The sequence below is a fragment of the Canis lupus genome, chromosome 1, assembly GCF_048164855.1.
Source record: "Canis lupus baileyi chromosome 1, mCanLup2.hap1, whole genome shotgun sequence".
NCBI classification, from domain to species: domain Eukaryota; kingdom Metazoa; phylum Chordata; class Mammalia; order Carnivora; family Canidae; genus Canis; species Canis lupus.
In genome coordinates this window covers 90,722,285-90,736,723 of record NC_132838.1, presented here as the reverse complement: position 1 = coordinate 90,736,723, position 14,439 = coordinate 90,722,285, and the positions used below count along the sequence as shown (strand labels likewise).

At 45.6% G+C, this 14,439-nt stretch overlaps 1 protein-coding gene across 5 annotated transcripts in view; it reads right to left on the bottom strand.

Annotated features, from left to right (window-relative positions):
* Positions 1–14,439, bottom strand: part of DMRT1 (doublesex and mab-3 related transcription factor 1) — a 113,550-nt gene that overhangs the window by 34,453 nt on the left and 64,658 nt on the right. For 3 of the 5 annotated variants that reach the window (XM_072839500.1, XM_072839518.1, XM_072839493.1), the window contains exon 4: positions 11,191–11,338. The exons of 1 other annotated variant lie outside the window; for it this stretch is intronic. In XM_072839500.1, coding sequence (XP_072695601.1) covers positions 11,191–11,338 — 148 coding nt within the window. The remainder of the gene's footprint in view (positions 1–11,190; positions 11,339–14,439) is intronic. One more of the 5 variants, XM_072839511.1, reaches the window with a different exon arrangement.

Below are 14,439 nucleotides of genomic sequence, written 5' to 3'. Positions count from 1 at the left end.
CGCCCAGGCACGGCACCTGGATGATGGATGGTGAAAGATGCATGACAAGCTTCATCATTGTTTGTAAATCTTAACTGTTCCTGCTCACTAACTCTGGAGGCAATTTTCAAAGACAGCGGCCGACAGAAGGACAGCACAGCTCTCCTGAAGGTTATTCGAGTTGTACTTGGCCTGGGCCGCGCCTCTGGAGGAGCCGAGGGCGGAAAATAAACTCCGGAGTTACTCACTTCTCCCCGCGCCCCGAGAAGCATCCCCGGCGCCCCGTGCACGCGGGTGCGGCCCAACCAAGACACGTCCTGCGGGAGGGTGCGGGACGCTCGGCCAGAGTGGCTACTGTCGCGTCCAAGTGAATGCCCGCGTGGACGCTGCCTCTTCGGGAGTTTTAAATGGAAATGGTCACTGAATGAGGGACGGGATTGGCAAACTCGATGCGCGAAGTGCCCACAAAAGGCTGGGTTCCCTGCACCCGTCGGGCAGGCAGGGGAGCAAACGTCACCCCTGCACTCCATCAAGATAAAATCGGCGCGCATGGCCCGGGCAAGCACTGCCCTGCCGTCACCGTGTGCAACCTACTTATGTCGGGACACGGAGGAGTTCCTAAAAGTGTAGTATCCAGAGCTCACGCCCTGTTGTCCTGCTCTGGACGGTCTTCTGTAGCCCAAAGGAAAACCCTCGCAAAGGGGCCCTGAGCTTTCCAAGAATGAATTAAAGATGTAAAAGCAACCTCGTAATAAGCCACGGACAGACGAGGTGGAATGTAAAATACTGCCTCAAAATTATCTGGGGGAAAACAGGTCTTTTATCCACCCTAACTTTATTTTTTTTCCATTTTTTAAAAGATTTTATTTATTAGAGAGTGAGGCGCAGAGGGAGGGAGAGAGAGAATCTCAAGGGGACTCTCGGCTGTGCTCAGAGCCCGACACGGGGCTCCATCTCCAGACCCTGAGATCAGGACCTGAGCCCGTATCAGGAATCGGATGCTTAACTCACTGAGCCACCCAGGTGCCCCTCACCCTAATTTTAAAATAACACAGAAAAGCCACAGAAAATAAAAACGACTATAGTAAAGTAGTTGCTTGTGTTTCTGTTTACACTTACCATTTCAAATCTGATAACTAGTTATTTAATTTTTTCACGTCTGCCTTCATCAAATACTAATACTCTCTCCTGTAAAATACAAAGAAGATGCATATATAGCTACAAAAGTTAACCTGACTTTAGGGTGTTAAGTCACAAAGGTGTTCTAAAATTTATATTGAGCTTTAGGAAGAGCACTGTAAATACTACACCTGGTATGTTGGTGGTTTTTTTCCAAGCTGTTTTTTGGGGTTTTTTGGGGGGTGACACCAACATGCTATAGAAAGACACTCCTGGAAGGGGTATTTCTGCATAATGCATATGCTGAAGGAGTAGGTCCTAGAATTTTATCATTACAGAAAAAGAGTTACTATTGCATGCATATCTTTAGACTCAGCAGATAAAATGTTTCCAAATCCCAATCAGAGCCATCATTTCCTTGAGAATATGTCATACACGAGACTGCCAGACTGTTGCCCAGTGAGGACTTAGACAAGTAAGGCATCACTGTGCCTCATTTTCTCTACCTGCCACGTGCTTCTCCTCTCCCTGTCTCCATGCCTCAGCGTCTTCATCTGTAAAATGGGGATAATACTACTACTGTAGAATTAAACAAGGGATGCCCTGGGTGGCTCAATGGTTGAGAATCTGCCTTCGGCTCAGGGTGGGATCCCGGGGTCCTGGGATCAAGTTCCACACTGGGCTCCCCGCAGAGAGCCTGCTTCTCCCTCTGCCGGTGTCTCTGCCTCTGTGTGTCTCTCGTGAGTAAATAAAATCTTTTTTTAAAAAAAGGAATTAAACAAGTTATCCCCACTGAGTGCACAGAACTTTCTCTTACAGACACTGTCAGAGCTACTTGTTTGTGAGGAGAGGAAAAGGAAGGGAGGGAAGAGAAACCACAGGATATGCCAGCACAAAGAATGCCTGGGGGAGTGCTTTGGAGAAAAGAGTTCCTATGCTGCCTCTGGTTCCCCAACACTAGCTCCAAGGCTCAGAGATACCACAACGTCCCACCTTCCCCACCCTGCCCCAGGCTCTCTAGTTAGTATGGTTCTTAAGGAAGCCCCTTGGTGACCTTGCTCACAGGGCTGTTATTCATCAAAAACCAGTATATCAAATTTGACTTTCCAAAGGGAATATCGAGAATATTCTACATGATATGAACCCACAATATATTGTAGCCTGAAGGCTGTACCCTACGCCTGCCCATGTCTGCTTTATTTCCATGACTGTTTTAATAAGATGCCAGGCTCTGGGCCAGTGGGGCACAGCAGGAAGGATCAAAGGCTTGGTTTCTTCTTCATTCCAGAATCCATGGACCATGCCAAGAGCCATCTGACAACACAGGAGGATGCGAGGCACCTGGCAGACTGCAAAGCTGAATGGACGAGTGATCCCCGCCCTGCATGTGTGAGACCACAACCCGATAACTCTTGCAGAAGGGCTGCAGTATATGAACTCCTTCCTTCTCGGAGTCTGACCTCCCTCATGGACATGACCCTTTCTAGACCAGCGGTGGGAGCCTTGTCAAAGGCAGTGTTTTACACAGATGGCATGCCAGGGTGCCATCAGTTCTCAATCTTTCCACAGTTCGCCTTATAGGGCGCTCTTTTAATGGAGGAAATGGGCTTTCAAGAAACAATGGAAACCTGTGTGTCCCCATTGATTGGCATCTCAGCTCTCCATCATTGTTATTCTTCAGCTACAAAGGGACCTGCCGGTGTCCCTCCACACTGCTCTGCCCTGGCTGTTCCCTCTGCTTTACTTGGCAAACATGGCACATGTAATATATTAAAAAATAAGCCTCCAAGCCTGCCTGTTGTTTATTATATGCTTAAAATCATTATGCATTATCTTCCTCACTCAGAAGACCACAATGTCTAGCTAATTTCTAGAATCATAATACACATATGGCTAGTTTCAAACAGCACTCCTGAATGATCGTGATGACTCTCATTGGCACAGCTCACTGCCAGGCACATGCAGGAATAGGAAGATATCTGAGACGTGGTGGTGGGTATTCCTATAGGAAATAAGGAGTTGACAACTACTGCTGTGTCTTTTTTACAGAATTTTTTATGAGGCCCATATATACTAGGTAAGGCTGTTACTATTTTTTTCTTTTTCTTTTTCTTTTTTTCTTAAAAGATTTTATTTATTTATCCATGAGAGATACAGAGAGAGAGAGAGAGGCAGAGACATAGGAAGAGGGAGAAGCAGGCTCCCTGCGGGGAGCTGGATGCAGGACTCAATCCCAGGACTCCAGGATCACCACCTGGGCCAAAGGCAGATGCTCAACCACTGAGCCTCCCAGGTACCCTACTTTTTTTTTTTTTTTCAACTTTCCAGATGAGGGAAATGAGGCTGGAAGAGAGAAAGCAAGCATATTATAGCAGTTACAGAGCTGGGGAACTGAGCTGGATGTCCTTTCCTGGGGTGATCATTTCTTGGGGGGACCCATTGCCTGGTGAGCACTGGCCTCTGAGTCATTGCCAACGAATGCCTCACTGACCTGTCTGTTCAAAGCTAGGGCTGAAAATAAAAAGGTCACATAAGGAAGACAGGTTTACTAGTTAACTATGTCAAGCTTACAAGTCAAAGCTTACAAGTCAAGCTTTTCCTTTTTTTTTTTTTTTTTAAAGATTTTATTTATTCATGAGAGACACAGAGAGAGAGGCAGAGACACAAGCAGAGGGAGAAGCAGACTCTATGCAGGGATCCTGATGCAGGACTTGATCCCGGGACCCTGGGATCACGTCCTTGGACGAAGGCAGGCGCTAAACTGCTGAACCACCCCGGGATCCCCCAAGTCAAGCTTTTTCTTTGAAATTTAGGAAACAATAAGTCATTTCCTAAAGAGCCAAGTCTAAACTCAACATTCTATACATGTTGCATAAAACGTATTCAGCTTTCCTCAAGGCAGAGGAAGAAAAAGGTCAGTGCCTTTCTCCTCTGCAGTCTTGCCAGACCCTCAGAGTGGAACAGACACGAGAAGCAGCCCTTAGAATCTCTGGCCTGCTCTCCCTCCCGTCTGAGCAGGACTCTGAAGCATTTCCAGAACATCTTTCTTCCGGACGAGAACTGCCGGAAATGTCAATGCACGTCTTACAGAAAGGAAGGGTGGGAGTATGTACAATATTTTGCCACCTCTTGCTGCGTTTTGCGATTTATAGAGATTGTTTCCGTACAGAACAGTTCATTCCCACAACACCAACCTCCTCACCCTCTGGTAAGGGATGAAGTGGGGGTCTTGGAGAAGAAAGAGTCTGATGGTCCCAAGGCTACACAGCGGGTTCGTGGTGGCTCCATGCCATGCACACAATGCTTCTCCCACCCCACCCAGGGGCGGCAGCAGAACCTCACGTCACCTCACCAAAGGGCAGTTCTGACATCTCCGCCTGCTGAGCAGGGGAGATCTGATAGTGCTTCCAACAGGCAGCATCGCATCGGTGTTCCCACCCACAAAACTAGATGGATGATCTTTCGCTAAGATCGGATATGCAGCGTGAAGCAAATCCAGTCCATGGAGCCAAAGCTTGACCATTTTGCATTTTGTCCTGACAACTGTGGGGAGGGGGGCAGCATATGCCATTAGTGAAATCAGGCACTTCTAGATTCACTGGGCTGCAGAATTGCTAATGCAAGGGACGCCTGGGTGGCTCAGTGGCTGAGCATCTGCCTTTGGCTCAGGTCATGATCCCGGGGTCCTGGGATCGAGTCTGGCATCGGGCTCTCCACAGGGAGCCTGCTTCTCCCTCTGTCTATGTCTCTGCCTCTTTCTCTGTGTCTCTCATGAACAAATAAATAAAAGCTTTTTAAAAATTGCTAATGTTGGATGGATTCAAAAAGTCATGTTGGGAACACAGAGGCTCCTGCCAGTTGCCCAGACATCACAGAAGGATGTCTTCAAGTCACAGAGGCCCTTCCCCTGACTTTGGCCATCTGACTTTTGGGTAAAACATAAACGCTCTGTATCTTGTTTCACGGGGCTGCTGACATCCTAAGTGTGCTAAATGAATAATACAAAAATAGTTTATGTATAGCTGTGTAATAATAGGTAATAAGCACCCCCAAATGAATCCTTCTTTCTCCGGGAAAGAGCGGATGCTGAATGTAAAGGAAGGGTGAGTCTCCACTGGGGCATGCCCCCATCTCTGCCTGGAAGGGACCAAAGAAGCAGAAGAAACCGGATGCTCCAGCTCTAACTTTCAAATTGAGACTGCAAAATAGATAGACAAAAAGATCTCAGTATGCTCATCCATCTCATTTTAAATTGAAACCTTCCCCCCAGTGTTGGCTGCCAGGTACACCCCAAGAACTTATATGGAAGAATGCAACCTGTAGAGAAAGATGCCTGTTTACAGATGTGAAGTGCCATCCGTCCATCAGTGTGAGGGTATCTATTAACACAGAGGCGCTGCTGTGGAGATCTACCTCTTTATCCTGAGTGGAGGAAGCTCTCTTTCCAGGATGCTCCGACCACCACATCATGGACCACCTGCATCTGTTACTATGAACAGGCCACATTCATCCACCAGCCAACCCTCCACATGGGCACTAGGATCAGTGTTCCTTTTTTTTTTTTTAATTATTTATTTATTCGTGAGAGACACACACACACAAGAGTGGCAGAGACACAGGCAGAGGGAGAAGCCGGCTCCCCAGAGGGAGCCCGATGCGGGACTCAATCCTGGATCCCAGGATCATGACCTGAGCCAAAGGCAGTGGGTGCCCAACCGCTGAGCCACCCAGGCGTCCCAGGATCAGTGTTTCTCAAGCAATCTGTGGGGAGGAACCTGTTTTGCTTTCAATTTTTTTTTTAAGATTTTATTTTTAAGTCAGATCTACACCCAACATGGGACTCAAACCCACAACCCTGAGGATCAAGTTGCTCTACAGACTGAGCCAGCCAGGCACTCCTGAAATTTTTTTAAGGTTCCAATCCGCCGTGGTCTGATACTTTCACAGGCCACAACAGACATGAATTACTAGAATCTTTTTTAAAATATGGAGAGTAACATGAGCTGGCTAGGGAAACTGGAATCTTCACATGCTGGTGGGAATGTGTAATGATGGGGCCGCTACACACAACAGTTTGAAAGTTCCTCCAAAAGTTAAACACAGGATTACCATACGATCCAGAAGTTCTGCTGCTGGGTATGTACCGAGAAATGAACACAGGTCTCTAAACAAAGAACATGAAGATTCACAGCACAGCTATTCACAACAGCCAGTAAGCGGGACAAACAACCACATGTCCATCAGCTGAAGATCAGGAAAGCAAGATGCGGTTTATCCATACAATGGAATCTTATCAGGCCATAAAAAGGAGTTAAGTACTAATACGTGCCACACACATGGAGGAACCGTGAAAATGTTATGCTGAGTGAAAGAATCCAGTCGCCAAAGGCTGCATTTTCTAGGATTCCTTTTACACGAAACATCCAGAATAGGCAAGTCCATTAAGACCAAGCAAATCAGTGGTTGCCAGGGGTTGGCGGAAGGCAGAGTAGGGAACGGCCACTTAGGGGATGCGTGGTTTCCTTCTGGGGTGACAGAAATGCCTTCAAACTAGATAAAGGTCACGGCTGCCCAACACTCCAAGGGTCCTACCCACGTGCCACTTCATCGTATACTTCAAAACGGTTAACGGTTAACAGTTAATTTTATGACAGGTGGATTTTTACCTTAATAGAAAGACGAATTCCTAGGAAGATCAAAGAAGAAAAATTCAAGCCCCAATTTTCAAATGAGATCCAACAGACATAAAATCGCCGTGTCCAACTGTTAAGAGTTTTTCTTTTCTCTTAGTTTCCTTACTTACCTCCTCTGGGACCAGTCATGGAGCCCCCGCAGGCCCCCACCCTGGGGCCCGCTGCCTGGATCCCATCGGAGTCTGGCTTATTCAGCACCACACACGGCCTGCAGCAGCAAACTTTCCCTCCTGTCAGCACCCAAAACTGCGGTGTCTTCCCTGCAGCTGCTGCCCCATTGCACGACCCCCCTGACCAAAGTCCCTGAAGAACTGTCTGTGCCTGGGCCCCCATCTTCTCTCCCATGCACTCCTGAATGTAGTCAGTCTGTCGCTCCTGCCTCCCCACCCAACTGGCCACCTGACCAGTCAGATCCTCTATCATTTCTACCTTTACAACAGCCAATGTCAATTCTAGTCCTCACCTCATTTGACCCTTGAGCTTAGTTGGCTCTGTTCATGGAAATGTTTTCTCTGCTTGTTTCCAAGACAGTATGCCCAGTTAGTTGTCCTCCTGCCCCCCGGGCGGCTCATCACTTTCTCCTTTGCTGGTCCGCCTCATTTGGAACACTCCTCCAGACCCTGCTGGGCCCTGGGGCTCAGCCTTGGGTCCTTCCTTCTGCTCCATCTACACTCACTTCTCTAGCAGCTCTCACCAGATTGTCTTCAAGTGACATCTACACCCTGGACTCTTGAGCTTTTATTTCCAGCAAGGATATCGCCTCTCAACTTGAGCCTTCATACAGCTAATTCCTACTCGACAATCTGCCTCGATGACTCATGAAACATCTCAAACTTCATGCTCAAAATTAAACTCCTAATTCCCACAAACCTGCTTTTCCCCCATGGTCTTTCTTTACCTCAATAAACAGAAATTCCAATTTTCTACTTGGTCAGGTCAAAAGTTACACAGTCATCCTTTGCTTCTCCTTCTCTGGTGCATCCCAAACAAATCCATCAACAGATCATGTTGGTTCTATCTTAAAACAGACCTAGAATTAGGGACGCTTGAGGGGCTCAGTGGTTGAGAATCTGCCTTCAGCTCAGGCAATGATCCCAGGGTCTTGGGATTGAGTCCTGCATCGGGCTCCCCACAGGGAGCCTGCTTCTCCCTCTATGTCTGTGTCTCTCATGAATAAATAAATAAAATCTTTAAAAAAAAAATCTAGAATTAAACTGCTTGTTATCACCGCCACACTCCTACCCTGGCTAGGTCACTGCCACCGTTTGCAATGATTACTGCAATGCCTCTTGCTGGACTCCCTGCTCCCAGCCTGCATTCCCACAGTCTGTTTTTAAACAGTAGCCAGAGTGATCTTCCAAAACCACAAGACAGACACGTCTCCCATGTTGCCCCTTTGCCAGAAACCCTGCAAAGGCTTCCATCTCACTGGACATAAAAGCCAAAGTGCTTGCAGTGGCTTACAAAGTCCATACATAGCCAGGCCTCACCCTCTCTCTGATCCACCTCCTCACACTTTTCAGGATATGGAAGGGGGGAAGAAATGCCTCCTAGCCCTTTTACCAAGAAAAAATCAGAGAGTGGCAACACAGCAAAAGGAAAACTTTCCCTGCAATCTCCCGCCACATTCTCTTTGCATGCTACAATCTTCAGCAAAAACAGTGGAAAACTTTGAACTGGGACTCCTTTCTCTAAATGGTAAAGAGAGGTTAAACTTCTCTTTAAAGAAACTGAGGAAAAACTGATTTAACAGACAAACATTGGGATGCCTGGGCAGCTCAGTGGTTGAGCATCTATCTTGGGCTCAGATAGTGATCCTGGGGTCCTGGGATCGAGTCCCCCATCAGGCTTCCTGAAGGGAGCCTGCTTCTCCCTCTCCATGTGTTGTGTCTCTGCCTCTCTCTCTCTCATGAATAAATAAATAAAATCTTTAAAAAAATAATGGACAAACATATAATTTAAAGAAACATTAAATCTACTGAAAAACAGTGTTTTTCAAGTTATTTACAAGTCCCCACTTAGATCTTCCAATCAGAACTTATTCATTAATCGCTTCTTGGACTTTTGGCTAAGATCAAATGCAGAACTTACTCATTAACATAACCAGCCAGAAGATCTCATTCCTGATGAAAGTGATAAATGCAACTGGTTGCTGGCCAGCCTTTGCCACCTTGTCACAAATGAAGGCACTGCTGTCCCTACCCGCACCCACCACACCCTACCACGAGCCCCAGCCCCACACAGCAGAAGAACCTAGACTACACAAGTGTCTGCTCGTGTCAATGCTGATGATAAAACGGAGGATCCGATGCTCAGAGAGACGACACCTGGGGTGTCTCTGTTGACCTTCAAATACAGTTCCCACTTCCTACTTCCCGCTTGCTCTGTAAACATCCCATGCAGCTTAGAAGCCCCAAATACCATGCATTTGGAAGTCATAAAGCCACATTTCCTTTAAAAATTAGCTGAGATTGGGATTTTCTATGAGTGCATATTCTCCTTCTCTGTGGCAAATCTAAAGTAGGTAATAGAGAGTTTCACGGCTCTTCCTACCAAACTGCCTCATGTGTGAAGCTTGACCCTCCTCGTCAGTTAGCAGTGAGGGAGAACGGTAAGCCTGAGGCCTCCTCACGCTTGCAAACACACATAGGACCAGCAAAGGTACAAGAAATCCTCACTGGTATTCACCCCACCTTTCCCAATGAGCTCTGGTGCAGCCAGTCCCTTCCGTCCTGGACTGTAACCTCTTTCCTTCTGAGCATTTTTTCCCTCTTCTGCCATAAATTCAAATGCCTCCTGCTCCTCTTCATATCTATCCCTCTCTGCTCTAATAAATTTCCTCTTATCTTTTTAGCTTACTGCCTTGTTCTGAATTTACACCTTTCTCTCAAGAAAGCGAGTGCTTCTGGAAATATGCCATTATTCCTGGAGCAAGAAGCTCAGGCTATCTCTTCCTCAAAGTAGGTTTCGCTCCCCATTTTCTGTATGAACAAATGTCTCCTCAACTGCTTCATCGCTAAATTCTGCACTGAAGCCAACAGACAGTGAGTTAGGATCCTGACACTGTAGGCTGGTGTTTCTTTACAGAGTAGCAAGCTCACTTAAAAAATATACCTCATTCATTCATTCATACGCTCAACCAATAAATAAAAATAAAAGGCATCGTAGCAGGTCAAAAGGTATATAAGATGTGTTCTCTGTCCTTAAAGAGATTAAAATCCAGATAAATACATGTAATCAAAGACAGTATGAAAGAAAGACCATATGGGCATACACTCTACAGTATGAATATTTATAACAGAGATGTGCCTGCTTGTCCACTCCTGACAAAGAATCGTCATTAATAAAAGTCAAAGTGCAATCCATAATGTGTATTTCAGTGCCTCGATAGTTCAAACTGATCGGTTCCCTTGTCTTCTCTCTTCTGCATTAATGAAATCCTGTACTTTATTTCAGTATGGCAAATAAACTCTAACTTGTTCAGCACTTTTAGACTTCCTTGTTCTGAATTTGTAAAGCAAAGCGTGGTTCTGAATCTCGTTCTCTAAACACTTGCTTTACAAAAAGCAAGCTCTCTGTAGAGAGTAAAGTTATTTAGAGAACAAACCTCTCTTTTTATTTAGTGGAGGATACAGTCCGATAGTTGGTTTACTACCAAGTCACACACTGTAGCCCTGATTTCTGCCGACTGCTTTGACTGTATATGCTTCTCACTTCCCTAGATCAAAAGATAAAAGTTTAATTATAAAGAACTTAAAAACATGCCATGGAAACACAGCAGCCATAAAAGACTTGCCCATCATCACAGCGTATATAAATGCTGGAGAGAAGGTTAAAATTAAAGTTGAGGAACTGTGTATTTCAAAGTGCTTTGGTTCATTAAACAGTCATTTTTTATTTTAAAGCCATTATATCAGAGTTATTTGCATTGCTACTGCACAAACTCTGAGATCTATTGTATTCAAAAATGTTTTATTATTTTGTTTCCTCCCCCAAAAGATGAATATGCCTTTCAATTTTAAGATGGAAAAGTTTCAGAAGACAAGTTTTCAATACACAGAAATTCACTTCACCAAAAATAACAGGATTTGAGCCACATTTTCCTTTGAATTTGTATTTCTTATTGATCATCCTGAAAATACAGTGTGTGGCTTCTGATGGGAGTCCCTCATTTTATTTTTGTCACTCCAGGTACCCAGAAAAAAAATAGTGGTATTAAGAATTGAGAAAAGCAAAGCATTCCATAATGAAATACTGTAAAGAATACTCACAAGGGAGTCACGCAGCAATCTCCCAAGAGCTCCTGACCTGCAAGGCCTCAGAGAGATCTTGGGAGACCCAGTGGCTGGCTACTCATCCTCCCTCCACCCCAACCCAGGCTGTGCACCCGGACACCTACCACTGGCTTTGGCTTCAGAGTAAGAGGGGCCATCCTCGAAAGTGAAGATTTGGGACACGCTCTGGCCCAGGTAGGAGGGAGGTGGGTAGTACGAATGCATCCGGTACTGGGAACTCACTGCATGGCGGTTCTCTGAGTTTTTCATCTGCTTGAGAAAAAACAAAAAAAAAAAAAAACCAAAAAACAAGGAATACACTGAGTTCAAAACTGCACTGTACAATGATTACAAGAACTGCTGGGTTCCTATTGATGTTGGAAGTATCTGTAACCATGAATGTGCACACATCCTCCAGCACAATGACCCTAGAAATGCTAACTGTGCATCCTAAAGGTGCCTTTTATACCTTGGGGTCCCTACTAGAGCCCCCCTGATGCCTGATTTGGTCACATGATACTTAGTTAACAAGCACCAAGGAAAAGAGAGCAATAGAGTGGGGATGGCACAGCCTAGGAGCCCACACATCACCATAACACTGTCTACAGTTATACAGCCATAAGCAAGTTATTTACTTTCTCACTTTCCCTCATGTGTAAAGCAGGTGGCTCACCTTGGTTACCTCAGTGTTCATATAAAGAGAATATTTTTTAAAAGACAACACGCAAAACACATGTAAGAGTAAGCTGTTGTCATTAGTGCATGGACGTGCCTGATACGGTCCTCGACGTCTGTTCCCACCCCCCTTCCCTGCTCTCACTGTAGCAAAGAAACCCAAGTCTGAGATCTTGACTTCCCAGACCCTCCTGTCACCAGGGTCCTGGAGGTGACATGGACTCTGCAAACAGGACACGCAGGGAGGCATAGAAGGTAGACTTAGCAGTCGTGTGTCAGACTCTGCCTCTGGGACAACAGGGCAGCTTTTATGCAAAGCGCAGCAAGGCCCCACTGCTTCCTGACCTGTCATTCAAATCTAAGGCGATGTGACCTGAACACTTAGAAGGGCACCCACCCACATTTCCACAAATATGTCAAATATGTTCTGTTTCCTGCATGGCCCCTGGAGCAGACACTGGGCATTGCAAGAACAGTCAGACGTCAATTATGCTGCATTTAAAAAAGTAGTACCATCTAAATTTAAGGTACTTAAAAAGTCACTTTAAGGGAATGTTTGAGAAGAATCAGGTCTGTCCAAGAATTAAAGAGTACTTTTAAAATCATGTTTTTTGGGACACCTGGGTGGCTCAGCAGTTCAGTGTCTGCCTTCGGCTCAGGGCGTGATCTCAGGTCTGGGGATCAAGTCTCACATCAGGCTTCCTGCAAGGAGCCTGCTTCTCTCTCTGCCTATGTCTCTGCCTCTCTCTCGCGTGAATGACTAAATAAATCTTAAAAAAAAAAAAAAAAAAAAAGTCATGTTTTTCAATCAAATAATGCTACTTAAGAAAATCGTACTAACGTGGCAGAGGCTGGCAGGGTAAATTCATGTACTGGGCTTCCTCAAGATTATCTCTGAACATTAAATTTTGGACACTTTTCTAATCACGGCAGGCCTGTGTGTACTCTGAATATCTGGCATTGCTTGGTGTAAAGACCTGAGCCCCTGACTTCTGTGTGGAAGCTCAAGACACTCATTTTGGATGCTCCAAGTGCTCCACAGCACAAATGAATGCTCTGGGGGCCCCTGGGTGGCTCAGTGGTTGAGTATCTGCCTTTGGCTCAGGGTGTGATCCTGGGGTCCTGGGATCGAGTACCACATTGGGCTCCCTGCAGGGAGCCTGCTTCTCCCTCTGCCTGTGTCTCTGCCTCTCTTCTCTGTGTCTCTCATGAATAAATAAAATCTTAAAAAACAAATGAATGCTCTGATGGGTGGATTACTTCTTGGAGAGGCAAAGAAGACTATTCCAGTTGATTATTTTCTCTCACTTGAAGTTTATCTGGCAAGTTCCCTTTATCCTGCCTACTTTGTTTCTCTGAAGCATATGAAATGGTATCTCTTCTAGCTCAATCACACAATTTACCTACCATCACATAAATCCTTACAAAATAAGAGGTCGAACAAGCTGTACTTGGAAATAGCCAAAGGGGAAACACTGGCTGCCTCTTAATGAGTGAGCCCAGGGCAGGAGAGCCATTAAGGGGCCGTGAAATCATTTAAGAGGGCAGTGACAATCTGTGGTCACTTAACTACACAGGGCCTTGTGATCAGTTAGACCAGGACATTGCAAGGCTCTCTTCATGTGTATGCAAATGGCCTGACGCTAAGCAGATTCCGATTCAGTAAGTCTTCAGTGGGGCCTCAGTCTGGTACACTCACTCCCCGGAGATGCTGATTCTGCTGGTTCAAAACCCTCATGCTGGTGACAAGGGACAAGAGTAAATGATCCTTCCTCTAACTACTTCACACCTTGAAGGTCCATGATCAAAAAAAGGACTTTCTAAAAAACTCTGTTAACCCATTTTTTATGACCGCCAACTTTCCACCTACCTGAGGGAAGGATGGAGATGATATGAACAGCATTATAATTTTTCACCATTTTTGTTTTTATACATGAGATTCCTCAGAGCTAAAAGGCGTTTTCTCAGGGCTTTGCCGCCATCTAGAATTTCAGCAGTGGAAATAACCAAACTCCACCTCTCTTCAAATCAAAGAGCCATTTCTGGGCAGCCCTGGTGGCTCAGTGGTTTAGTGCCGCCTTCACCCCAGGGCCTGATCCTGGAGACCCGGGATCAAGTCCCACATCAGGCTACCTGCATGGAGCCTGCTTCTACGTCTGTCTATGTCTCTGCCTCTCTCTCTCGCTCTCTCTCTCTCTCATCTCTCGTGAATAAATAAAATCTTTAAAAAAAAAAAAAAAGAGCCATTTCTGCCCTCCAGACTCCCCTCAAGTCAATTACACAGTCAGGTAATGCACTCTGAGCGAGAGCCAGGTGTCCCCTTTAACGCACGAAGTCCCACGACACAAATGACAGGGCCTCCTCACTACCCACTCTAAGTGCTGAGCTGGTTTCATCTCCTTCTGGTTTGACAACATCTGCAAGTCAGTTCTTCAAGAAAAATGCTTTTCAATATTCCCACTGTACAAGAAACTGGTGGTAGGATTAGAGCCTGGCAAGCTCTGCAAAATGCTAGTTGTTTTTTTTTTTTCTTCTACTCTGAATTTGTATAAAGCCTCTTTTTAAATGTTGAAAAATGTTCACTGTGAGTCTAGAGCAAGATCAGCAAACTTTTTTGGCAAGTGGCCCAAGAGGAGAGATTTTAGGCTTTGCAACCCACAGGGTCTCTAGATAATCGGGAAATGAATGGGCATGGCTGT